General features: G+C 48.8%; 2 protein-coding genes and 1 long non-coding RNA gene across 4 annotated transcripts in view; 1 reads left to right on the forward strand and 2 right to left on the reverse strand.

The window, feature by feature from the left end:
* ACO2 (aconitase 2) overlaps nt 1–1,765 on the reverse strand; it is a 61,532-nt gene extending 59,767 nt beyond the window's left edge. The window contains exon 1 of the mRNA XM_003264802.4: nt 1,411–1,765. Within this exon, the coding sequence (XP_003264850.2) occupies nt 1,411–1,446 (36 nt within the window). The 5' untranslated portion in view covers nt 1,447–1,765. The remainder of the gene's footprint in view (nt 1–1,410) is intronic.
* A 62-nt stretch (nt 1,766–1,827) lies between these two features.
* Nucleotides 1,828–11,429, forward strand: PHF5A (PHD finger protein 5A). Of its 2 annotated transcripts, none has more exons than XM_030815465.1 (4): nt 1,828–1,986; nt 2,440–2,463; nt 2,973–3,139; nt 10,720–11,429. In XM_030815465.1, the coding sequence occupies exons 1-4, from the start codon at nt 1,935–1,937 to the stop codon at nt 10,807–10,809; spliced, it is 333 nt and encodes a 110-aa protein (XP_030671325.1). In that variant the 5' UTR covers nt 1,828–1,934; the 3' UTR covers nt 10,810–11,429. The 2 variants fall into 2 exon arrangements, with proteins under 2 accessions (XP_030671325.1, XP_030671326.1); XM_030815466.1 differs by having other exon boundaries at nt 1,828–1,968.
* Nucleotides 11,430–23,877: 12,448 nt separating this feature from the next.
* LOC115835941 lies at nt 23,878–25,487 on the reverse strand. Its single transcript, XR_004030915.1, has 2 exons — nt 25,331–25,487; nt 23,878–24,650 (listed from the first exon to the last, which is right to left on the reverse strand). It is a non-coding gene; the product is annotated as an uncharacterized LOC115835941 (long non-coding RNA).
* Between the last annotated feature and the right edge of the window lie 16 nt (nt 25,488–25,503).

A 25,503-nucleotide genomic window follows, 5' to 3' on the forward strand; every position in this document is an offset into this window, starting at 1 on the left:
GCAGGAGAGTCACTTGAACCCGGGAGGCAGAGTTGCAGCCAGCCAAGACTGCGCCATTGCACTCCAGCCTGGGTGACAGCAAGACTGTCTCAAAAAAAAAAAAAAAGACGTGAAGAGATAATTCGGTGCAAATCCTTTCCCTTAGCCCAGAATTGAGATCAGAAATATTTTCTTTCAGATAAATGATTTTACTTTAAATAATATGGTTTAAATTTAAGCAATGTGATGAAAAATAACTTCAAGTACCACAATGCTTCCTGAGAGTACAACGCATAACAACTCGCAAAATTACATTATCAAAGTTGTGCTACTTGATCCAAAAGAAATTCACAAAGTTAATTGTGAAAGGTTGACAGAGAATGTCTACAGATGCTTGCTTGATTTTTATTAACAAAGGACACATTTGACATTGAACCTGTGAGTGTAACACCTTCCCAGGGCTGTCAAGTTAGAAGTGAAAAAATCATCTGGCAGTCAGTCAGCTTTCTAGATAGCTCCTAACAGGGGAGTCAAGGTCAAACTGGAGTCTCCTTATCCTCCCATATTTGACAAGCAACTTATTGTGAGGCTCAAAATATTCGTGCTGCATTCTGACAAACAGAAATAATTGCACCCTGGTTCATAAAGTTCTGTGAGGGCAGGATGACATAAACAAGAACTGAGTGGTGGTAGGGCCCATGCTTCTGCCACAGCACTTCGGTGACACTCTGAGAATCAGAACTTTCACCTACTTTCTACAGCTTTATCACATATCAAATGAGAAAAACCATCTCATTCCTATGATTACCTGAATCAAATAATATTATGAAGAATTAAAACAGTCCTGAAATCTTGTGCAAAGGTGAGAGACTATTATTATTATTTACTACGTAGGGGCCCAGAAGACCGCCCCCGCCCCCGACATTCCATGTTCCGCAGGGTCCTCAAAAGGTTGTACAGGGTCCTAGTTTCTTCTCCAGACTCCAGGCCTGGCAACCGTAGATGCTGTCATGTCTCTGTTGCTAAGCGATGGGAAGTGAGGCCTCAGGAACTGGGCCTAGAAGGCTCAACAACGACCGCGCCCCCTAGTCACCTTGTCCTCACCTTGAGGAATGGAAACACACCCCACGGGAGCAGGGAATGCTGTCCTCAAAAAAGAAGAAAGAGACGCCTCCGCTCTTCACCCGGCCGCCGCTGCTTGGGCCCACGCTTCTTGCGAGGCAGGGACAGGGCCAGGAAAGCTGACTGTGCCGGGGACGCCTTGACCTAGGGCACCAGAGAAGCGGGCACGGGTGCTGGGCCCACAATCGGGACAGGTACACGAGAAGTTGGCCCCAGGTCGGGCCCGCCTCGCCCTGCCTCGCCCACAGCCGCCGGCACAGTAGGAGGCACCCCGCTCCCATGAACCCAGAGGTCCCTGAGCTCGCTCACCTGCAGCCGAGTCACCAGTAGGCTGTAGGGCGCCATTTTGTGCACTGACAAAGATGAGGTCGCATGAAAGTGACGTCCCACACGGCGCCTTTAAAGCCTTTGGGTAGGGGCGTGCCCGGAAGAGTGGGGCGTCACGGTGAAGGCGAGGCCTCCCTACAGGCGCCAGAACGCTGTGAAAGCAATGGGCGGAGGTCACGTGTAATGAACAGACACGCAAGAGGAAATAGGACTGCCTAAAGACACTTGCAGAAGTAGATACCAAGCACAAAGATGTTTTACCCAAGAACAAAGTTATCTCTGCCATCCAAATCTGGCAGAGTTTTTAAGAGTTTCATGCACCTGCCAGGACCTGGCCGCCCAACAGCGACAGAAACTCGCGCGAGAGCAAGAGGGGCCTGGTGCAAGGATTGTAAACCGACGGAAGCTTAGAGAACCAATCACAGCGACGTGGAGGCAGGAACAATGGGGGTTAAAGGTCGAACGGAAGTTCCCGAAGCTTCCGGTGGCCGGCTTAGTTAGGAGCTATGGCTAAACATCATCCGGATTTGATCTTTTGCCGCAAGCAGGCTGGTGTTGGTGAGACTGCGCCCTGCCCTTGGCTGTCTGGGTAGGGGTGGTATTAGGAGCTGGGGAGTCGGGGGTTCCCGTCTCTTCTTTAGGGGCTTGCCTCGCAGGCGCCACGTTTCCCGCCTCTCAGGCGCGGGGTGTTGTAGGAGCGCGCAAGTTTGTGGCCTCTGATGAGAAGAGGGCGGGGATGCGCGTGCTGGGAGCCCCAGGCAGGTATCGGGGGTGGGTTCTGGACCGGGTCCAGAGAAACTCAGAGCTTGCCCAGGACGTTGGAGGAGATTCAGGAGGGTTCTTGGGTGTGGGTTTGGTTCATGTGGAAATTTGTAATGATAAAATGGCTATCCGCAGGTCTCACTGACTGCAGTCCTTACTCATGTCCCTACCCCCAGCTCGAGGATGTACTTCCCCTCTTTGTCAAAACCTTTATTCTAATTGCACTTTTTACCATCTTTCATCTTGCAGCCATCGGAAGACTGTGTGAAAAATGTGAGTGGAACACACCGTCCCAACAACCCCACCCTTCCCACTCCCAGTTTCTGTGGAACCAGCAAAAGTGCCACAAAGAGGGCTTTGAGTAGATGTGCCTGGAAGTATGTGAACACTGAATGCTGCACTTCAACCAAAGGCCCCTCTATCTCCCCACTGCCACTTGCACATTTAACGCTATGTCTCTCTAGTTTTCAACGGGAAGAATCGCCAGAGTAGCATGACCCCTCCCCAACATACAGCACTTTGCCAGCAATTATACAGGTTTATCATCTCCGAGGTGCTTTTCTAAGCTCTTTACATATGTTAACTGATAAACTTTTGTATGTGTTGAGGGGCTTGAGATGGACACTGGGGAAACTAAGTTTTGTGATGCCAAGAGGAGGGACCTAAAGTCACTGTCAAAAGGAGACTAGTGTATTTCCCAGGAGACTAGTATATTTCCCCATGGCAGGAGATAGCAGAGGACTGAAGAACTTGTGAGTATGACTCCATTCTCTTCCTTACAGGTGATGGCAAGTGTGTGATTTGTGACTCCTATGTGCGTCCCTGCACTCTGGTGCGCATATGTGATGAGTGTAACTATGGATCTTACCAGGGGCGCTGTGTAATCTGTGGAGGACCTGGGGTCTCTGATGCCTATTATTGTAAGGAGTGCACCATCCAGGAGAAGGACGTAAGTGTGCAGCTTTCCATCTGACCTTTCCTCCTTTTGTTTAGTAACACTTTGCCATCCACTGCAATCTCGTATGGTCTATGGAGATTACTGTGTTTATCTAGTCATCTAGGTTATAATTTCTTCAAGTTCTGTGAAAGGCAGTTATTTTGCATCAAGGGGAAAAATGCAAGGGAAGCAAATCTTTGTCAAGACCAGCAATTTGGAGAGCCCTCTATATTCATGTCTCTGTGGTTATTCTTATTCAGAAATGACATCCGGCTGGGCGTGGTGGCTCACACCTGTAATCTCAGCACTTTGGGAGTCCAAGTTAGGAGGATCACTTTAGTCCAGGAGTTCAAGACCAGCCTGGGCCACAGAGCAAGATCCCATCTCGACAAAAAAAAAAAAAAAATTTTTTTTTTTTTTTTTTAAGACAGGGTCTCTTGCTCTGTGGCCCAGGCTGGGGTGCAGTGGCATGATCATGTGCAAGGCTCACTGCAGCCTTGACCCCCTGGGCTCAAACGATCCTCCCATCTCATCCTCCCAAGTAGCTGGGACTACAGGCATGCGCCACCATACCTGGCTAATTTTTTTTTGTAGAGACAGGGTCTTGTTCTGTTACCTAGGTTGGTCTTGAACTCCTGGGTTGAAGTGATCCTCCTGCCTTAGCCTCACCAAGTGCTGGGATTACAGGCATGAACCATCACGCCTGGCCAAAAAAACGTTTTTGGTTTTTTTTTTTTTTTTTTTTTTTGAGACGGAGTCTCGCTCTGTCGCCCAGGCTAGAGTGCAGTGGCGCGATCTTGGCTCACTGCAAGCTCCGCCTCCCGGGTTCACGCCATTCTCCTGCCTCAGCCTCTCCGAGTAGCTGGGACTATAGGCGCCCGCCACCACGCCCGGCTAATTTTTTTGTATTTTTAGTAGAGACGGGATTTCACCGTGGTCTCGATCTCCTGACCTCGTGATCCGCCTGCCTCGGCCTCCCAAAGTGCTGAGATTACAAGCGTGAGCCACCGCGCCCGGCAAAAAAACATATTTTTTATTAGTCAGGTGTGCTGGTGTATACCCGTGGTCTCAGCTACTTGGGAAACTGAGGCGGGTGGATCACTTGGGCCCAAGAGGTCAAGGCTGCAGTGAGCCATTTTCACGCCACTGCACTCCAGCTTGGGTGACGGAGACCCTGTCATAATATAAGTCCTGTACAGCCCATGTTATGTCATAGCCATGCAAATCTATCATTAAGCACTGTTTCGGTGTATATCGTGACAAAGTTGAATTTGGGACAATTCAAGTTGACTTCAGCTTTAAGCAGGTAACAGATGCCTTTGGTTTAATATTGCAAAAATGATTGTAGACCTGCATCGTGATTTTTTTTTGTCCCTTGACACTGTGTAGTGGCAGTGGCTACTTACTATTCAACTCCCTGAGCCAAATGCCAGGAGAGAGAGCTCATAGACTAGTGCTACAAGCAAGGTTTACCCCATTTCTTTCGGTTAATATTGGCAGCAGCGTTCTTTGTGGGGGAAAACTATGAATCAGCTTGTTTTCTCCAAAACACAAAACAAAAGGAAGTATGATACAGTCTCACTAGGTTAATGACGGTACCTAGTTATTTAATTCTAATTTAGAATAAGTCAAAAAATACGTAATTCTTCATATTCCCATGAGCGAAGAATAGGTCTTTTATAGATGTTATCACACCTTGTTCCTCACAATAAGTTTGTGAAATAGGGATTATTATTATGATGCCCATTTTATAGTTCCTCTGACAAGTCCAGGCTGTTCAACTAAACCTTGTAGTGTCCCGATTTCACCATGTTGTCCATTTATTTATTTATTTATTTTGAGATGGAGTTTCACTCTTGTTGTCCAGGCTGGAGTGCAGTGGCACCATCTCGGCTCACCACAACCTCCGCCTCCCGGGTTCAGGCGATTCTCCTGCCTCAGCCTCCCGAGTAGCTGGGACTACAGGCGCATGCAACTATGCCCAGCTAGTTTTTGTATTTTTAGTAGAGATGGGGTTTCACTATGTTGGCCAGGTTGGACTCAAACTCCTGACCTTGTGATCCGCCCATCTGGGCCTCCCAAAGTGCTGGGATTACAGGCGTGAGCCACCACACCTGGCCTTATGTTGTCCTTTTACAAGTGCTTTTGGGATGTGCCCATGGTGAAGGCAATAACGCCAGTACCTCATTTCATGCACTTGGATCCTGCCTATCCCCAGTAAGTGGGAGAGATTGGGCCAGATAAGACTATACCATTGGGCCAGGCACAGTGGCTCATGCCTGCAATCCCAGCACTTTGGGAGGTTGAGGCGGGTGGATCACCTGAGGTCAGGAGTTTGAGAGCAGCCTGGCCAACATGGTGAAACCCCGTCTCTACTAAAAATATGTGGTGGCACACATCTGTAATCCCAGCTACTCGGGAGGCTGAGGCAGGAGAATCGCTTGAACCCAGGAGGCAGAGGTTGCAGTCAGCTGAGCCGAGATCACACCATTACACTCCAATCTGGGCAACAAGAGCGAAATTCCTTCTCAGAAAAAAAAAAAAAAAAAAAAAGTGAGTACACCATTGAATCTTCTATTGTTTAGGGAGATGAGAAAGGTCTTGAAGTACCAAAAACATAATGATTTGGACCTTTCTCTTGTCCTCAACTCTGATTTGCATTTATCTTCAACTATCAAGTCACATCCTGCTGTCCAAAAATCCAGATCTAGTCTACCGGCTAGATTACACTTCATTAGAGGCAGGACTTTGGTTTGTCTATTTGCCTCTCCTTTTCTTTAGGTCATGGTACAGTGCCTGACACGCGGTGCAAGCATGGTAATTGTGTTTTGGTGCTGTCCCTGTAAGTCATCCAGAGGTATCCCCTGTAGGGTGTCTAGCACATAGTAGGTGTTTGTTAATTACTTCTGGTCTGTAAGCAGTGAAAGCATGATAAGGTAACAGCAGTGAAGAAAAGTAACAAACAGTTCCTAAACTAGATACAGGATAGCTATTTAAGACAGCATTTTCTTGAATTTTTGCATGGGTCTAGTTAGAGTTCTTATCTAGCGTAAGCTTGCAACCAGAGAATGCTTAATAAATGTTAATTGCTGTCTGACTCCTCTGAATGTGGTGTGTGAACTGATACCTTTGGATCTTCATGCCTCATTCTGTCCCTGAGACTTATTCTAGATGTCACTTCCCCCACTTCACATTATACACGAATGTTCTGAGGACATTTGAGATGGAATCTAGCTCACATTTTCAGCACTAGTTTCCAAGGAACACAAAGAAGCCCAGTGACATGATCCAGGCTCTCAGCCTTACAGATCATCATGTAGATTAAGTGGCCAAGGCTCTTTCCTATGCAGAAACCTTCCTACAACCAAGACATCCCTTGTTATTGTTCTCTTCCTGCAACTTTCATAATTGATAAGGGAATTAGACAGGTAAACTAAGCTAGGTATTCTCATTTATAATTTTTCAAAGCCACAAGAACAACCAGGAGACAGGGATGCTGTCTATGGACATTGCTACCAGAGGACTGATTTGTAGGTTCTTATGGTGCTGCATCATGTAATCCCCTTAATCTTGATTCCTTTATTCCTTTTGCTTACCATTTTCCTCAGTTCTCCCAACCAGAAAATAAGAAAAATAGCCCTAACATTTATGAAGCTCTTAATATATGCCAGGTACTTAGCTGAACGTTGTTTTCCAAAAGTTCTGTGTGATACAGATGAGGATGCTAAGGCTCAGAGATGTTAAGCAACTTGGTTAGCCCAAGGTCACATGGCTAATAAGTGACAGATCCAGGACTAGAACCTAGGTGGTCTGACTCCATTTTTTTTTTTTTTTTTTTTTTTGAGATGCAGTTTCGTTCTTGTCACTCAGACTGGAGTGCAATGGCATGATCTCGGCTCATTACAACCTCCGCCTCCCAGGTTCAAGCAATTCTCCTGCCTCAGCTTCCCAAGTAGCTGGGATTACAGGCACATGCCACAATGCCTGGCTTGTTTTTGTTTTTGTTTTTGAGACAGAGTCTCACTGTGTCTCCCAGGATGGAGTGCAGTGGTGTGATCTTGGCTCACTGCAACCTATGCCTCCTGGGTTCAAGCAATTCTTCCGTCTCAGTCCCCTGAGTAGCTGGGATTACAGGCGTGTGCCACCACGCCCGGCTAATTTTTGTATTTTTAGTAGAGACAGGGTTTCACCATGTTGGTCAGGCTGATCTTGAACTCCTGACCTTGTGATCCACCCTTCTCGGCCTCCCAGAGTTGCTGGGATTACAGGCATGGACCACCGCGTCCAGCCTAATTTTTGTATCTTTAGTAGAGATGGAGTTTCACCATGTTCGTCAGCCTGGTCTCAAGCTCCTGGCCTCAGGTGATCTGCCTGCCTTGGCCTTCCAAAGTGCTGGGATTACATGCGTGAGCCACCACGCCCGTCGTGACTCAGTGTTTCTTTTTTTTTTTTTTCTCATCATTGCACCCCTAAGGAGAAAAGTTAAAAGTTAATGTAAATTAATTAAATTTGGGGGCTGGGCAGGAGCCTACCATCTTAAAGCTAAGCTGTAAGTAGGCCGGGGACAGTGGCTCACGCCTGTAATCCCAGCACCTTGGGAGGCCCAGGCAGGCGAATCATGAGGTCAGGAGTTCGAGACCAGACTGACCAACATGGTGAAACCCCATCTCTACTAAAAATACAAAAACCAGCTGGGCGCGGTGGTGAGTGCCTGTAATCCCAGCTACTCAGGAATCTGAGGCAGGAGAATCGCTTGAACCCAGGAGGCAGAGGTTGCAGTGAGCTGAGATAGCGCCAATGCACTCCAGCCTGAGCAACAGGTGAGACTTCGTCTCAAAAAAAAAAAAAGCTAACCCGTAAGTAAAGAACAGAGCTGTGCAGATTGGAGGATTGGGTCATACCATCACTTGGTACCTTCCAGGAATATTTAGGTATCTATAAGGATAGTTTGTAAACCTTGACCTGATCCAGTCTTCTTCTTTTACAGCTGAGGAGTAATATATGTCCCAAGAGAAGCAACTTGCCCACATTTGCACAAGTCAGTAAGGCACAGTTTAAGCTATCATCATACCATGAGTTTCGTAGCCTCTCTAAAGAGTTTAGAGTCCTGTTATTATGTCTAATATCAGGCCTTTGTCCAGGAGAGGCAGCTAGTGCCTCATTTTTATGAGGACGTTAAATATAGATTACATTGCTTAGTTGGGTTCACCTAGCAAGCTATTGGTGGGCGGCTTCCTTGGTACACCAGGCGTCAGAGATGGAAGTGCTCAATGTAATGACTTGGTACTTGTTTTCTAGGAGATCCTAAAATGTTAGTGTTAGTTTTGTGTGTTTTCAGAGATTTTTGTAGTTGTTGATGTCTGCCCCCAAAGAAAGATATTAGTTGAGTTAGAAATGAGATGGCTAAGGACTTGATTAATTCATACTATCGCCTAATATCACGGGACTCAAACTCTGTCATGGGTGTTTAATAAAATCAACAGACCTGTAAGGGTTTTCCAGTTACAGCTTCCCCGGTTTTTCTCCCGTCATCCCTAATCAACTGATGGAGTCATCATTTCTGTATAACACAGCTTCCTAGGGGCTTCACTGAAAGCACTCAGGCTCATCAAATGGCCAGGGCAGCCTGTCATGACAAATCAGTGCATAGTCTGTCAACAGCCATCTATCTCTAGCCAGTAGTGCTCTGTACCCCCAAGACCGTGTGTCAAATTAAGTGAATTAATGAAGACACAAAACCCATTATTCTCCTATGGTATTTAAAATATAAAGGCCGGGCGCAGTGGCTTACGCCTGAAATCCCATCACTAGCAGGCCGAGGCAGGTGGATGAGGAGGTCAAGAGATCAAGACCATCCTGGCCAACATGGTGAAACCCCATCTCTACTAAAGATACAAAAATTAGCTGGGCATGGTGGCGGGCGCCTGTAGTCCCCACTGCTCTGGAGGCTGAGGCAGGAGAATTGCTTGAACCCGGAAGGCGGAGGTTGCAGTGAGCTGAGATCATGCCACTGCACTCCAGCCTGGCAACAGAGCAAAACTCCGTCTCAAAAAAAAATAAAATACAAGGTATGGCCGGGCACAGTGACTCACGCCTGTAATCCTAGCACTTTGGGAGGCTGAGGCAGACGGGTTGCCTGAGCTCAGGAGTTTGAGACCAGCCTGAGCAGCATGGTGAAACCCTGTCTCTACTAAAATACAAAAGAAATTAGCCAGGCATGGTGGCGTGTACCTGTAGTCCCAGCTACTCGGGAGGCTGAGGCAGGAGAATTGCTTGAACTCAGGAGGCGGAGGTTGCAGTGAGCTGAGATTGTGCCACTGCACTCCAGCCTGGCGACAGAGTGAGATTCCTTCTCAAAAAAAAAAAAAAAAAAAAAAAAGAGTTTCATAGTCTACCTCAACTGTATCATATTAGCAGCAGACATGGCTGAGAATCTAGCATTCTACGTGAATTGCAAGTCATTGGATAGAGGGTAGGCAGGCCCTGAGCACATTCTTAGGTGTTTAGTAAATTATTGATGATAGATCAGATAGGATAATTGGTAAGGTAAATGGCTAAACCATTAATCCAAAAGTTATAAAATGGTCTTTTTTTCTTTTTTTGAGACGGAGTTTCTCTCTTGTTACCCAGGCTGGAGTGCCATGGCGCGATCTCAGCTCACTGCTACCTCCACCTCCTGGGTTCAAACGATTCTCCTGCCTCAGCCTCCTGAGTAGCTGGGACTATAGGCACGCACCACCACGTCTGGCTAATTTTTGTATTTTTAGTAGAGACGGGGTTTTACCGTGTTGGCTAGGCTGGTCTCGAACTTCTGACCTCAGGTGATCCACCTGCCTCGGCCTCCCAAAGTGCTGGGATTACAGGCATGAGCCACCATGCCCAGCCTATAAATGATCTTTCATAAGTGTTAAGAGATAGGGAAGAAACAGTGCTGATCTGGGCCTCCCAATTAAGGAGATACTGGTGTTTGGACACATTTACAAACCCATTTATTGGGTTCTTCAAATACTAAGACGAGAATTTGAACTCTGTGACCAATTTTTTTTTTTTTTTTTTTTTTTTTCCCCAAGAGATGGGGGTCGGCCGGGTGCGGTGGCTCACGCTTGTAATCCCAGCACTTTGGGAGGCCGAGGCGGGCAGATCACGAGGTCAGGAGATTGAGACCACGGTGAAACTCCGTCTCTACTAAAAAAAAAAAATTAGCCAGGCGTGGTGGCGGGCGCCTGTAGTCCCAGCTACTCGGAGAGGCTGAGGCAGGAGAATGGCATGAACCCGGCAGGCCGAGCTTGCAGTGAGCCGAGATCATGCCACTGCACTCCAGCCTGGGTGACAGAGCAAGACTCTGTCTCCAAAAAAAAGGGGGGGTCTCGCTATGTTGCCTACAGTGGGGTACAGTAGTTGGCTATTCACAGGCGTGATCATAGCTCACTACAGTCTTGAACTCCTGGGCTCCAGCAATCCTCCTGCCTCGGCCTTCTGAGTAGTAGCTGGGACTAAAGGCACATGCTACCACACTGGGCTTAAATTTTTTATCTTAAGTCACTCTTGGTTCAGGCTCAAAGACTTAACAACTTCTCTATTCTGTTTTCCAGAGAGATGGCTGCCCAAAGATTGTCAATCTGGGGAGCTCTAAGACAGACCTCTTCTATGAACGCAAAAAATACGGCTTCAAGAAGAGGTGATTGGTGGGTGGCCCCTTCCTCCCCCCAACATCAGTCTGCTGCAGCTGCCAGAAAACATGCCTACTACTACCAGCAGAAAGGGAGCAGAGCCCAGAGCATCACCAGGAGTGCCTGCTAGTGTACTGGCAGCTTGCCACCCCCTCCTCTCCCTTCACCCAGACACGTGGTAGGGATGGAAAAGGATTCTTCACAGAGCACTCTGGCACGCCATATCGGAGAAAAGTTGATAGATTAGTTAATGGTTTTTCTTGAATTTGAGAAGCAAAGATCTGTTCTCCATATTGGTATGTTCTCCCTCAACCAAGATCTTCTAAAAAGAAATAATTTTAGTCTTCTGCTTGCGGAGTTGACTGAAGCAACGCCCAGTGAAAAACATATTCTTGCAGCAGCTCTGGTGGCAGCTGTCCTTGAAGAACCTTCGGTGTATGGTGGGAAGCTATCAGAACAAGAAATGTAGGCATTTCCCTTTTTTTTTTGGGGGGGGGGGTGCAGGCTCTGCCCTCTTGAAAGGCATTTACTTGTTTAACACTTGTGCTGGTGTCATGTTATTTTCCTTTTGAGAAATTGGAAACTCTTTGTGTTGCTATTATATTAATAAAGTTGGTGTTTATTTTCTGGTAGTCACCTTCCCCATTTAACTTTAACTCTAGGAATTTATTTTAGTCACCCAGGACTTTGTGATTCAAAACAGAGGTAGTGGGATTGGTTAAGTACTTTGTCCTCTTATTACCACTGGAAGGAATTCAAAACCACCCATACCTTTCATTATAGATAGATGAAAGTCATTTTTAGAAACGTACTATTTTTTCCTTCCTGTCCAACTTTAATTTTGAACTGAAGAGATGGCTTCCAGTTTTGGCGGAGGCTGGGCACAGTAGCCCACGCCTGTAATCCCAGCACTTTGGGAGGCTCAGGTGGGTGGATCTTGAACCCAGGAGTTCAAGACCGGCCTGGGCAACATGGCAAAAACCCATCTCTATGAAAAATATGAAAACTAGTCAGGTATAGTGGCATGCACCTGTAGTTTAGTCCCAGCCACCCAGATAGGAGGATCGCTTGAGCCTTGGAGATTGAGGCTGGAGTGAACAGTGATCCTGCCACTGCACACCAGCCTGGGTGACAGAGCAAGACTGTCCCAAAAAAAAAAAAAAAAAAAAAAATGGGCTGGGCGCGGTGGCTCACACCTGTAATCCTAGCACTTTGGGAGGCCAAGGCAGGCAGATCACTTGAGCCCAGGAGTTCGAGATCAGGCTGGCCAACATGGCAAAACTCCGTCACTGCTAAAAATACAAAAATTAACCAGGCATGGTAGCACACGCCTGTAGTCTCAGCTACTCGGGAGGCTGAGACAGGAGAATTGCTAGAACCTAGGAGGCAGAGGTTGCAGTGAGCTGAGGTCGTGCCATTGCACTCCAGCCTGGGCAGCAAGAGTGAAACTCCATCTCAAAAAAAAAAAAAAATGGTTCCAGTATAACCCAGAGGATGCACAAAGGAAGGGTTCTAGGCCTAGCTTGGAGGTACCTCAGGAAGGCAGGGGAAGGCCAAGGCCATAGGGCTACAGCACTTTCCGGGCACTTTTGGCCACCCCTTTCTCTGCACTGCAGCCATAGGCTCCTTTTCAGTTCCAAAACTGCTGCTTTCCTTTTTGCTTCTGCTTTGGGTTTATTTTTAACATGTTGATCCCTCTAGAATGCTTGCGCCCCCGTCTCTTTTACTCAGCTAACCCCTACTCCCTTCTGACCTTAGCCAAATATTTCCTCAAAGATGCCTCTCCGGACCCTTAATCTAAGTTCTCCTTGTACTCCCACATAGCATCATATGTGGTTTTTTGGTTTGGTCGGTTGGTTTTGAGAGGGCATCTCTGTCACCAAGGCTGGAGTGCAATGGCACGATCTCAGCTCACTGCAACCTCTACTTCCCAGACTCAGCAATCCTCCCACCTCAGGCTCTGGAATAGCTGGGACTACAGGCATGCACCACCCTGCCCAGCTAGTTTTTTGTTTTTGTTTTCTAGATGGAATTTTGCACTGTTGCCCAGGCTGGAGTGCAGTGGCGCAATCTCCACTCACTGCAACCTCCGCCTCCCAGATTCGAGGGATTCTCCTGCCTCAGCCTCCCTAGTAACTGGGATTACAGGTACCTGCCACCACACCCAGCTAATTTTTTGTATTTTTAGTAGAGATGGGGTTTCACTATGTTGGCCAGGCTGGTCTTGAACTGACCTCGTGATCCACCCACCTTGGCCTCCCAAAGTACTGGGATTACAGGCATGAGCCACCAAGCCCAGCCTGTGTTTTGTATTTTTCATAGAAATAAGGTCTCGCTGTGTTGCCCAGACTGGTCTCAAACCCTTGGATTCAAGTTACCCTCCTGCCTCAGCCTCCCAAAGTGCTGTGAATACAGGCATGAGCCACCACACCCAACCCTATGTTTTCTTAAAGCATTTGGTGATTAGTGAAAGTAACCTACGACCGTGTCTACAAGAGCAGGAAGCAAGTTTGTTTTGCCCAGTAGGTAGCAGGTTAGGTGTTCACTATTGAATGAATACTCAAAGTCAAGGAAACTGGATAATAAACTGGACTTTGATATGTCGGAACCTACAGGCAAAGGGTGCAGCAGGCAAATAAGGGTATTTGTTGGGGGGGCATCAACTTGAGCAAAGACAGTCGTGAACAGGGTGATATGTATTGATTGATTCGGATACGGTCTCACTTTGTCCCCCAACCTGGAGTGCAGTGTCATGAACACAGCTCATTGCAGCCATGACCCCCTGGGCTCAAACAGTCCTCACAACTCAGCCTCCTGAGTAGCTGGGAGTTGTGAACCAGCATGCCTAGCTTTTTATTTATTTATTTATTTTTATTTTTTGTAGAGACAGGGTTTCACCATATTGGCCAGACTGGTCTTGAACTCCTGAGGTCAAGCGATCCGTCTGACTTGGCCTTCCAAAGTTAGGATTATAGGCATGAGCCACCACCCCCAGCCTAGGGTGATGTGTTCAGGGAGCTCTGAGCAATTCTAATGCATCAGTGAGGTGATTGCTATGGTTTGAATGTTTGTCCCCTCTAAAACTCTTGATGAAACTTGATTCCCAATGTGGCAGTATTCAGAAGTGGGACCTTTAAGAAATGATTGGGTCATGAAGGCTCTGCCCGCATGAGGGGATTCATCCTTTCACCTTTTTTTTTTTTTTTTTTTTTTTTTTTTTTTTTGAGACGGAGCCTCTGTCACCCACGTTGGAGTGCAGTGGCGTGATCTGGGCTCACTGCAACCTCCACCTCCCAGGTTCAAGCGATTCCCCTGCCTCAGCCTCGAGTAGCTGGAACTACAGGCACGTGCCACCATGCCCAGCTAATTTTTGTGTTCACCACGATGCCTGGTTTATTTTTGTAATTTTAGGCCGGGCACGGTGGCTCACGTTTGTAATTCCAGCACTTTGGGAGGCTGAGGCAGGTGGATCACGAGGTCAGGAGATCGAGACCACGGTGAAACCCTGTCTCTACTAAAAAAATACAAAAAAATTAGCTGGGCATGGTGGCGGGCGCCTGTAGTCCCAGCTACTCGGAGAGGCTGAGGCAGGAGAATGGCGTGAACCCGGGAGGCAGAGCTTGCAGTGAGCTGAGATCGCGCCACTGCACTCCAGCCTGGGCAACAGAACAAGACTCCATCTCAAAAAAAAAAAAAAAAAAAAATTTTGTAATTTTATTAGTGACAGGGTTTCACCATATTAGCCAGGCTGGTCTTGAACTCCTGACCTCAAATGATCCACTCACTTCGGCCTCCCAAAGAGCTGGAATTACAGGCATGAGCCAACACATCCAGCCCATCCTTTCACTGTTAATGGATTAATGGGTTATCATATAAATGGGACCGATACCCCCAAAATAGCTGGGGTTTTTTGTTGTTTTTGAGACGGACTCACTCCGTTGCCCAGGCTGGAGTGCAGTGGTGCGATCTCGGCTCACTGCAAGCTCCACCTCCTGGGTTCACACCATTCTCCTGCCTCAGCCTCCCGAGTAGCTGGGACTACAGGCACTCGCCATCATGCCCAGCTAAATTTTTGTTTAAATTTTTTTTTTTTTTTCAGACGGAGTCTCGCTCTGTCGCCCAGGCTGGAGTGCAGTGGCGCGATCTCGGCTCACTGCAAGCTCTGCCTCCCGGGTTCACGCCATTCTCCTGCCTCAGCCTCTCCGAGTATCTGGGACTACAGGCGCCCGCCACCACGCCCGGCTAATTTTTTGTATTTTTAGTAGAGACGGGGTTTCACCGTGGTCTCGATCTCCTGACCTCGTGATCCGCCCGCCTCGGCCTCCCAAAGTGCTGGGATTACAAGCGTGAGCCACCGCGCCCGGCCTTTTGTGTATTTTTTAGTAAAGATGGGGTTGCACCGTGTTAGCCAGGATGGTCTCAATCTCCTGACCTCATGATCCACCCGCCTTGGCCTTCCAAAGTGCTGGGATTACAGGCGTAAGCCCCCGTGCCCGGCTGGGTCCAATAGCTTTATAAGAGGAGAGACTGAGCCAGCACTCTCAGCCCCTTTGCCATGTGATGCCCTGTGCCACCTCCCAGCGAGAATGCTCTCACTAAATGTACCCCCTCAACCTGGGACTTCCCAGCCTCCAGAATTATAAGAAATACATTTCTCTTTTTATAAATAACATAGTTTTAGGTATTACAAGCAAAAGAAAACTGACTAAGGTGTGGTAGGTCAAAATAGGTAGAGAGACCAGATCATTTTCAGACTGTAATTAGAATGTGCAAAAAAGCCCTAGTTAAGAATAAAAAATAGTCCGGGCGTGGTGGCTCATGCTTGTAATCCCAGCACTTTGGGAGGCCGAGGCAGACAGATCACCTGAGGTCGGGAGTTGAAGACGAGCCTGACCAACATGGAGAAACCCCATCTCTACTAAAAATACAAAAATTAGCCGGGCATGGTGGTGCATGCCTGTAATTCCAGTACTTTGGGAGGCCAGGAGTTTATGACTAGCCTGGGCAACATAGTGAGGCCCCTGTCCCTACAAAAAAAAAAAAATTTTTTTTTTGAGACGGAGTCTCACTCTGTCACCCAGGCTGGAGTGCAATGGCATGGTGTCAGCTCACTGCAACCCCGGCCTCCCGGGTTCAAGTGGTTCTCCCACCTCAGCCTCCCGAGTAGCTGGGACTACAGGCATGTGCCACCACACCCAGCTAATTTTTTTTTTTTTTTTTTTGAGACGAAGTCTTGCTCTTGTTGCCCAGGCTGGAGTACAATGGTGCGATCTCGGCTCACTGCACCCTCTGCCTCCCGGGTTCAAGTGATTCTCCTTCCTCAGCCTCCCAAGTAGCTGGGATTACAGGCGCCTGCCGCCACACCCGGCTAATTTTTATAGTTTTAGTAGAGATGGGGTTTCACCATGTTGGTCAGGCTGGTCTCGAACTCCTGACCTCAGGCAGTCCACCCACCTAGGCCTCCCAAAGTGCTGGGATTACAGGCGTGAGCCACTGTGCCCGGCCTAATTTTTGTATTTTTAGTAGAGACGGGGGTTTCACTATGTTGGCCAGGCTGGTCTCGAACTCCTGACCTCGTGATCCACCTGCCTTGGCCTCCCAAAGTGCTGGGATTACAAGCGTGAGCCACTGTGCCCGGCCTAAAAAAAATTTTTTTTAATTAGCCAGGTGTGGTGGCACATGCATATAGCCCTAGCTACTTGGGAAGCTGAGGTGGATCACTTGAGTCCAGGAGATCAAGGTTACAGTGAGCTATGATGGCACCACTACACTCTAGCCTGAGTGACAAAATGAAACCTTGTCTTTTAAAAAAGGAAACCTTGTCTATAACAACAACAAAAAATTTAACAAAAATTTTTGGCCAGGCGCCATGGCTCACGCCTGTAATCCCAGCACCTTGGGAGGCCGAGGTTGGTGGATCACCTGAGGTCAGGAGACGTTCCAGACCAGCCTGGCCATCATGGTGAAACCCCATCTCTACTAAAAATACAAAAATTAGCCAGGTGTAGTGGCAAATGCCTGTAATCCCAGCTACTCTGGAGGCTGAGGCAGGCGAATCATTTGAGCCCAACCAAGAGGTTGAGGTGGTGAGCCAAGATCGTGCCACTGCACTCCAGCCTGGGCAACACAGCAAGACTCCGTCTCAAAAGAAATAAATAAATAAAAATTAGCCGTGTGTGGTGGTGAAAGCCTGTAATCCCAGCTATTCCGGAGGCTGAGGCAGGAGAATCACTTGAACACGGGAGGCAGAGGTTGCAGTGAGCAGAGATCACGCCGCCACTACACTCCAGCCTGGGCTACAAGAGCAACTCTGTATCAAAAAAAAATTTAAGTTACTTATTAACCCCTTTGGTCCACATGACATCTTGTAACTACAGATGTTTAAACAACTATTCCTTAGTTTCATCAAAACATCACCTTAACTGCACTCCACCAGCCTCTGTATGTATAAGATTAATGCCCTGTAGCATCTCAAATCAGCAGTTCAACCTCAGTCAAGTGAATTCCACTGAAACCTGCTTCTCTGTCAATTTAATAATCCCATTCTTGGTTTTTTTTTTTTTTTTTTTTTTGGAGATGAAGTCTTGCTCCGTCGCCCAGGCTGGACTGCAGTGGCGCAATCTCAGCTCACTGCAATTTCTGCCTCCCAGATTCAAGCGATTCTCCTGTCTTGGCCTCCCGAGTAGCTGGGACTACAGGCATGGGCCACCACGCCCCGCCAATTTTTCATATTTTAGTGGAGACAGGGTTTCACCATGTTGCCCAGGCTGGTCTCAAACTCCTGAGCCACGGCCTCCCAAAGTGCTAGGATCACAGGTTTTTTTGTTTTTGTTTTTTTTTTGAGACAGAGTTTTGCTGTTGCCCAGGCTGGAGTGCAGTAACAGGATCTGGGCTCACTGCAACCTCCACCTCCTGGATTCAAGCGATTCTCCTGCCTCAGCCTCCCGAGTAGCTGGAATTACAGGCGCGCCCCACCATGCCCAGCCAATTTTGTGTTTCTTTTTTTTTTTTTTTTTTTTGAGACGGAGTCTCGCTCTGTCGCCCAGGCTGGAGTGCAGTGGCGCAATCTCGGCTCACTGCAAGCTCCGCCTCCCGGGTTCAAGCCATTCTCCTGCCTCAGCCTCCCGAGTACCTGGGACTACAGGCGCCCACCACCACGCCCGGCTAATTTTTTGTATTTTTAGTAGAGACGGGGTTTCACTGTCTTGGCCAGGATGGTCTCGATCTCCTGACCTCGTGATCCGCCCGCCTCGGCCTCCCAAAGTGCTGGGATTACAGGCGTGAGCCACCGCGCTCGGCCCAATTTTGTGTTTCTAGTAGAGACAGTAGTCAGCCTCCCAAAGTGCTGGGATTGCAGGCATAAGCCACCTCACCCAGCTTTTTTTTCTTTTTTTTTTTTTTTGTTTTTTTTTTTTTTGATGGAATCTTGCTGTCGCCCAGGCTGGAATGCAGTGGCTCGATCTTGGCTCACTGCAACCTCCATCTCCTGAGTTGAAGCAATTCTCCTGCCTCAGCCTCCCGAGTAGCTGGGATTACAGGCATGTGCCACCATGCCCAGCTAATTTTTGTATTTTTAGTAGAGATGGGGTTCCCCCAGGTTGGCAAGGCTGGTCTCAAACCCCTGACCTCAGGTGATCCCCCGGCCTTGGCCTCCCAAAGTGCTGGGATTACAGGCATGAGCCACCACGCCCAGCCTCCTTACTTGACTTCTGTCTGTGCTCCTCACTCCATCAAGCAGTTGAAGGGACATCCCTTGAATACTCCCTGCCTTTTCCATGGCTATCTGTTTCCTTTGTTTGAAATACCCTTCTACCTTCCTATCTACTGGCCAAATGGATACCTCTTCCTTTCAAGCCCCTGACATCTCATGAAAGCTTCCAGAAGCACCATACCCCACAACAATTTCTGTCATTTGCATTATTTTCATGTCTAGTACCTACATACAACAGAAACAAATGTTTCATGAAACAATATTACTGTGTGTGCTATAATCTGATATTTTCATCTTTTTTTTTGAGACGGAGTCTCACTGTGTCACCCAGGCTGGAGTGCAGTGGCACGATCTCAGCTTACTGCAAACTCCACCTCCCAGGTTCAACGATTCTCCTGCCTCAGCCTCCTGTGTAGCCGGGACTACAGGCGCCCGCTACCACGCTCGGCTAATTTTTGTATTTTTAGTAGAGACAGGGTTTTACCATATTGGCCAGGCTGGTCTCAAACTCCTGACCTTGTGACCCACCTGCCTCGGCTTCCCAGAGTGCTGAAATTATAGGCGTGAGCCACTGCGTCTGGCCTGATATTTTCATTTTCTTTTTTTTTTTTTTTTTTTTTTGAGACGGAGTCTCACTCTTTCACCCAGGCTGGAGTGCAGTGGCGCGATCTCGGCTCACTGCAGGCTCCACCCCCCGGGGTTCACGCCATTCTCCTGCCTCAGCCTCCCGCGTAGCTGGGACTACAGGCGCCCGCCACCTTGCCCGGCTAATTTTTTGTATTTTTAGTAGAGATGGGGTTTCACCGTGTTAGCCAGGATGGTCTCGATCTCCTGACCTCGCGATCCACCCGCCTCGGCCTCCCAAAGTGCTGGGATTACAGGCTTGAGCCACTGCGCCCGGCCTTCATTTTCTTTCATTCTATTCTAAAACTCCTGGCTGAAATCCATTCAACTGGATTTAGTTTGTTTTTTGAGATGGGGTTTCCTTCTTTTGCCCAGGCTGGAGTGCAGTGCCGTGATCTTGGCTCACTGGAACCTCTGCCTTCAGTTTCAAGCGATTCTCCTGCTTCAGCCTCCCGAGTAGCTGGAATTACAGGTGCCTGCCACCACGCCCAGCTAATTTTTGTATTTTTAGTAGAGATAGTGTTTCACCAGCCGGGCGCTGTGGCTCACGCTTGTAATCCCAGCACTTTGGGAGGCCGAGGTGGGCTGATCATGAGGTCAGGAGATCAAGACCACGGTGAAACCCTGTCTCTACTAAAAATACAAAAAATTAGCCAGGCCTGGTGGCAGGTGCCTGTAGTCCCAGCTACTTGGAGAGGCTGAGGCAGGAGAATGGCATGAATCCGGGAGGCGGAGCTTGCAGTGAGCTGAGATCCCACCACTGCACTCCAGCCTGGGTGACAGAGCGAGACTCCGTCTGAAAACAAAACAAAACAAAACAAAACAAAACAAAACAAAAGATGGTGTTTCACTATGTTGGCCAGGCTGGTCTCCAACTCCTGACCTCGTGATTTGCCCGCCTTGGCCTCCCAAACTGCTGGGATTACAGACATGAGCTACCGTGCCTGGCCTAAACTGGGTAATTTTATGACCCCCACTAATGGACAACAACCTCAAGTTTTAAAACAATTAACTAGAAGAGGGGCTGCTTGGGGATGGAGTTGGCAGGGCAGGGGATAAAAATAAAATCAACTAGGTCAGGCATGGTGGCTTACACCTGTAATCCTAGCAATTTGGGAGGTGGAGGATTGCTTGACGCCAAGACTTCAAGACCAACCTGGCCAACAAACCTAGCAAGACCCTGTCTATATTAAGAAAACAACAGTCGGAACTAACTAGATCATAAATAAGATCCTTGAGTTCCCTTTGCCTCTCCTGCCACCCAGGGCATACAATAGGCAACCACTCCAACAATTATTTGCTAAATTAAACTAAAAAAGGGGTCACAAACTCAGGAGTCTGGATGAGTAATATCATTGATTGAAAAGGGAGGGGTAAAAGAAGAATAGCCCAAGTGTGATGATAAATGGTATGTGACCCTCAGCCTCGGTGTCTGGGACACAATAGGGGAGTGGTGGGGACCTTAGGCAACCAGAGAACACAAGCCCTGTCTAAAGGAGACAGCTGCTATTCAACTCCAGACAATTGCTGCCAGTTTGAATGCCCAGTGTTGCCAGATATTTTGAATTTAGGACAAGTGGCAACTTAGGATATTTTTGTACAATATCCCAAATTTTCAATATTGGCAACTCACTTTTAAAACCGTAACATGTCAGTATATGCCAAGAAAAGAAATCTGCCAGATGTGGACCTTGGCCTGCCAATTAGCAGCTTCTAAATTAAAATTAACTTCCCAGGGAATCAAACTGAACTGACTAAATTTCAGAGAGACTATGTGTCACTCTATTCTGACCTGTAGCTTTTTTTTTTTTTTTTTTTTTGAGACGGAGTCTTGCTCTGTCACCAGGCTGGAGTGCAGTGGCATGATCTCGGCTCACTGCAACCTCCGCCTCCCAGGTTCAAGCAATTCCCCTGCCTCAGCCTCCCTAGTAGCTGGGACTACAGGCGCGTGCCACCATGCCCGGCTAATTGTTTGTATTTTAGTAGAGACAGGGTTTCTTTTTTTTTTTTTTTTGAGACAGAGTCTCGCTCTGTCACCCAGGCTGGAGTGCAGTGGTGCGATCTTGGCTCACTGCAAGCTCCACCTCCCAGGTTCAGGCCATTCTCCTGCCTCAGCCTCCCGAGTAGCTGGGACTACAGGCGCCTGCAACCACGCCCGGCTAATTTTTTGTATTTTTTTAGTAGAGACGGGGTTTCACTGTGTTAGCCAGGATGGTCTCGATCTCCTGACCTCATGATCCGCCCGCCTTGGCCTCCCAAAGTGCTGGGATTACAGGCGTGAGCCACCGCGCCCGGCCAGGGTTTCTTTTTCTTTTTTTTTTTTTGAGACAGAGTCCCACTCTGTCGCCCAGGCTGGAGTGCAATGGCGCAGTCTCAGCTCACTGCAACCTCCGACTCCTGGGTTCAAGTAATTCTCTTCCCTCAGCCTCCTGAGTAGCTGGGATTACAGGCAACCGCCACCAAACCCGGCTAGTTTTTTTTTTTTTTGTATTTTTAATAGAGACGGTGTTCCACCATGTTGGCCAGGCTGGTCTCAAACTCCTGAACTCAGGTGATCTGCCCGCCTTGGCCTCCCAAAGTGCTGGGATTACAGGCGTGAGCCACCGTGTCCCACCTGTAGAGACGGGGTTTCACCACATTGGCCAGGATGTTCTCAATCTCCTGATCTTGTGATCCACCTGCCTCAGCCTCCCAAAGTGCTGGGATTACAGGTATGAGCCACCGCGCCCAGACCTAACCTGTAGCGTTTTTTTGTTTTGTTTTGTGGGGTTTTTTTTTAATATTTTTTTTTGAGATGGAGTTTCACTCTTGTTGCTCAGGCTGGAGTGCAATGGTGCGATCTTCGCTCACTGCAACCTCTGCTGCCAGGTTCAAGCGATTCTCCTGCCTCAGCCTCCCTAGTAGCTGGGATTACAAGCATGTGCTACCACGCCCGGCTAATTTTGTATTTTTAGTAGAGACGAGGTTTCTCCATGTTGGTCAGGCTGGTCTCAAACTCCCGACCTCAGGTGATCTGCCCACCTTGGCCTCCCAAAGTACTGGGATTACAGGCGTGAGCCACCATGCCCGGCCAGTCCTGTAGCTTTTTTATTGTAGTTTGAAACAAGGACATAGAAGGAAAAGATTCTTTGCCTTGCTTGGAATTTTCCTGTCTTAAAAGACTCTGATTATTTCCACCTGTTCCCAGTCACTCAATTCCTTATCAGCTCTGTCCCGAGTGGCCTGTTGACACCACCAAAGCTAAAATGTTACTTTCTTTGAACACTGCATTTTAGCATCTTAGCAAGACAGGTTTGTTTACTTACCTTGTTTACTAGACTTCACAGTATTGGTGAATATATAAAAAATCATTTGTCAGCTGGACATGGTGGCTTATTCCTGTAATCCCAGCACTTCGGGAGGCCAAGGCAGGTGGATCACGAGGTCAGGAGATGGAGACCAGCTTGGCTAACACGGTGAAACCCTGTCTCTACTAAAAATACAAAAAATAAGCCAGGTGTGGTAGCGGGCGCCTGTAGTCCCAGCTACTCCGGAGGCTGAGGCAGGAGAATGGCGTGAATCCGGGAAGTGGAGCTGGCAGTGAGCCGAGATCGCGCCACTGCACTCTAGCCTGGGCGACAGAGCGAGACTCCGTCTCAAAAAAAAAAAAAAAACAGGTGTGGTGGTACATGCCTCTAATCCCAGCTACTCGGGAGGCTGAGGCAGGGCAATCACTTGAAACCAGGAGCTGGAGGTTGCAGTGAGCCGAGATCATGCCACTGCACTCCAGCCTGGGCAACAGAGCAAGACTCCGTCTCAAAATAAATAATAAACAAATAATAAAAATTTTTAAAAATCATTTTTCTTAAGTAGGCAACCACGCTTCCCCAAAGCCAGTTTCTGTCTTTGCACCTGCTGAAGAAAACAAATTGAGGAACTATTTTCTTGGATAACTTCAAAGAAACAATACAAAATTTCTTGCCCTGGAGTGTGTACGAAAGGGTGACGCATCTATGCGACTTAACTGGGGCCAATTATGACCAGCCTGACTTGTCATGGCGCCACATCTTGCTTACTCTCAGACAGGAGATGTGCCCCCACCTTCTCCCTGCCTCACTTGCTTGCTCATAGAGCTCACCATTTTGCAAGCACGGTGCATGCTTTCAACATACGATTATTCAAAATGGGAGGGGAATCTGGAATGCCTGAGTAGGCATTCAGCTCACAATTAAGCCCTGGCAAGATGTAATCACACACTGGGAAGGAAAAAAAAACTTCTTCCTCACCACATGATAAATGGAGACATCAGCAGTTGAGAAGGGTAGTTACGTTTTTTCCCCTCGATTTAATCTTTTCCTACTTATATGCTAACCTTTTACCCAGAGCTCCCACCAAGGAGACTGGATTTCTCATTTCATTCTAATGATGCTGCTCAGGGCTGATGTCTTTCCAGCGTTGCAAAAGAGATTCTATTAAACGCACAAACACGCAGAAATTCATGGCCTTCCTTCTAAGGATTCAGTCCGCCCTCCCTCAGCCTGTCCGGAATGGTAGAAGATGTCTACCCTTTAACTGCTTATATGTACTCCAGCTGTTCCTCCTAAGATGCCGTAGGACAACTCGCTTCAGCTCACCTTCACCTTTACCATTGTCAAAAGTTTCACATTGGAGAGTGCACACCATACTCAGCACAGGATATGCAGGATATGCAGAGGCAATTTGGCCCAAACACTAATCTTTAAATTAAGAATAGCAACGATTTGAGCCAGGCTTAACATACAGCATCATATTTAATCCCCCACACGAGCTCCATTTTATAGATGAGGAAACGGAGGTTTGGTGATGTCAAGCGTTTTGCTGCATTAAATCAAGATCACACAGTAGGTAGCCGAACTGGGATGTAAACCCAGCTATTTCTATGGCTGCCTTAATCAATGACTACAAATACCAGTATCCCTTGCCGTGCCCGCTGGCGCAATCGCACACTCCCAAGGGCCCAGTCTTAGCGGCTGGATCCTAAACCCAATCAGACACCTATTCTTCCTTTCCCCCGACCAATGGGAAGGCTGTTGCTAACACGCTGGCTATATTTTTAGCTCTCAGTGCTCTGGGAGCGTGTGGGTCGGCTGAGCCTCTCTGCCTGGTGGGAAGAGCTAGGAGAAAAGAGAGGAGGGGAGGAGGAAAGGGAGGGTGTAGCGGGGCTGTGCGGGAGGGGGCGTGTGTGTGACGCTGTCACTCGCTGACGCACAAGGCAAGTAGTCCCTGGAGGTGCCCCCGGGGTTGCGGCGCTCAGAGTGTGGGGGATGGGGGGGGCGCTCAGGCTCTCTCCCGCCTCCCTGTCCCGGTGGAGTTTACCCTCCAGCCCGGCATTTCTCTGTTGCATTCAGGGAAAGCGCATTTAAACCCCCACGCTACTGGTGCTCTCCGCCCTTGCCAAAAAAAGCGATCAAGGAAAAAAAAAGCAAACCGTTCGTAGCTGGAAACTTTCGGATCTCGCCACCCAACGTGGGGTTGGCGGCTGCCCCTGGGCCGGAACCGTCTGGAATGACAAAAAAGGTGTGGGCGGGAGGGGAGAACTGGGAAATGGGCAATCTAAGGGGGGACCGGGGAGAAGACTTCACTCATAGTCCCCCGGGGGCTCCAGACTGCATCTTCCGGCACTCGTGTCTGCCTGTGACCGCAGAACACGGCCCTCCCTATCCCTGGCTCTGTGTCCCGCACACTCACAAAGAGGCAGAGCAGCCCGCGTGGCCAGAGCCGGCGGAGGGGGCCTCAGCGCGCGGGCCTGGCTCGCCCAGTCCGAGTTCGCGGAGCCTCGCTCCGCCGCCCGAGGGGCCGTAGTGGGTGCGAGCCCTGCGCCCGTGGCACGGTCAGGGGCCATCCCACGCCGGCGTGACTGTGACTAGAAGAAATGTGGCTCTCCCGCGTGCCCCACACTGGGGTCGCTGGCCAGAAAGAGCAAACAAGAGTTGGGAGAGGGGCTGCGCCCGCGCGCCTGCGCAGAGCCGGAGCCGGCCCTCCAGGCTGCAAAGAAAGGAGCGCCAGAGGCGGTGAGGCGAAGGTCCTTTGTGGCGTTCGGTTCGTTTCACGGCCGTCGGCCTCGTCCTCGGCTCCTCTTACTCCCGCACAGCGCGGCCCAGGCCCCAGAGTCCCCCTCGCCTTTCTTTCGACGTTGAGTCCCCCGAGGAAGCACAAGGCGCTCGGAAGACTCATGCCTACCCGAAATGGGTCCGAAACGTTTCCAGAGCCCGCGTCGTCCCCTCAACTCCCCCTCCCGCAGAGGCCGTAACGGGGCGATGCTATCGCCGCGGACACGGCCACACGCTCGGAGCTGGAGGGAAGGCCCCGGGAAACGGCTCGGGCAAACGTCCGAACCATGGGCTCCGGGGCAG

The sequence above is a fragment of the Nomascus leucogenys genome, chromosome 7b (assembly GCF_006542625.1).
Source record: "Nomascus leucogenys isolate Asia chromosome 7b, Asia_NLE_v1, whole genome shotgun sequence".
Taxonomy (NCBI): domain Eukaryota; kingdom Metazoa; phylum Chordata; class Mammalia; order Primates; family Hylobatidae; genus Nomascus; species Nomascus leucogenys.

Bases quoted from the DNA above. Each gene is read 5' to 3' on its own strand.
- PHF5A (XM_030815465.1), top strand. From the start codon at position 1,935: ATGGCTAAACATCATCCGGATTTGATCTTTTGCCGCAAGCAGGCTGGT. The intron at 1,987-2,439 runs GTGAGACTGCGC...TTCATCTTGCAG, and splicing joins CCGCAAGCAGGCTGGTGTTG to CCATCGGAAGACTGTGTGAA. The intron at 2,464-2,972 runs GTGAGTGGAACA...TCTTCCTTACAG, and splicing joins CGGAAGACTGTGTGAAAAAT to GTGATGGCAAGTGTGTGATT.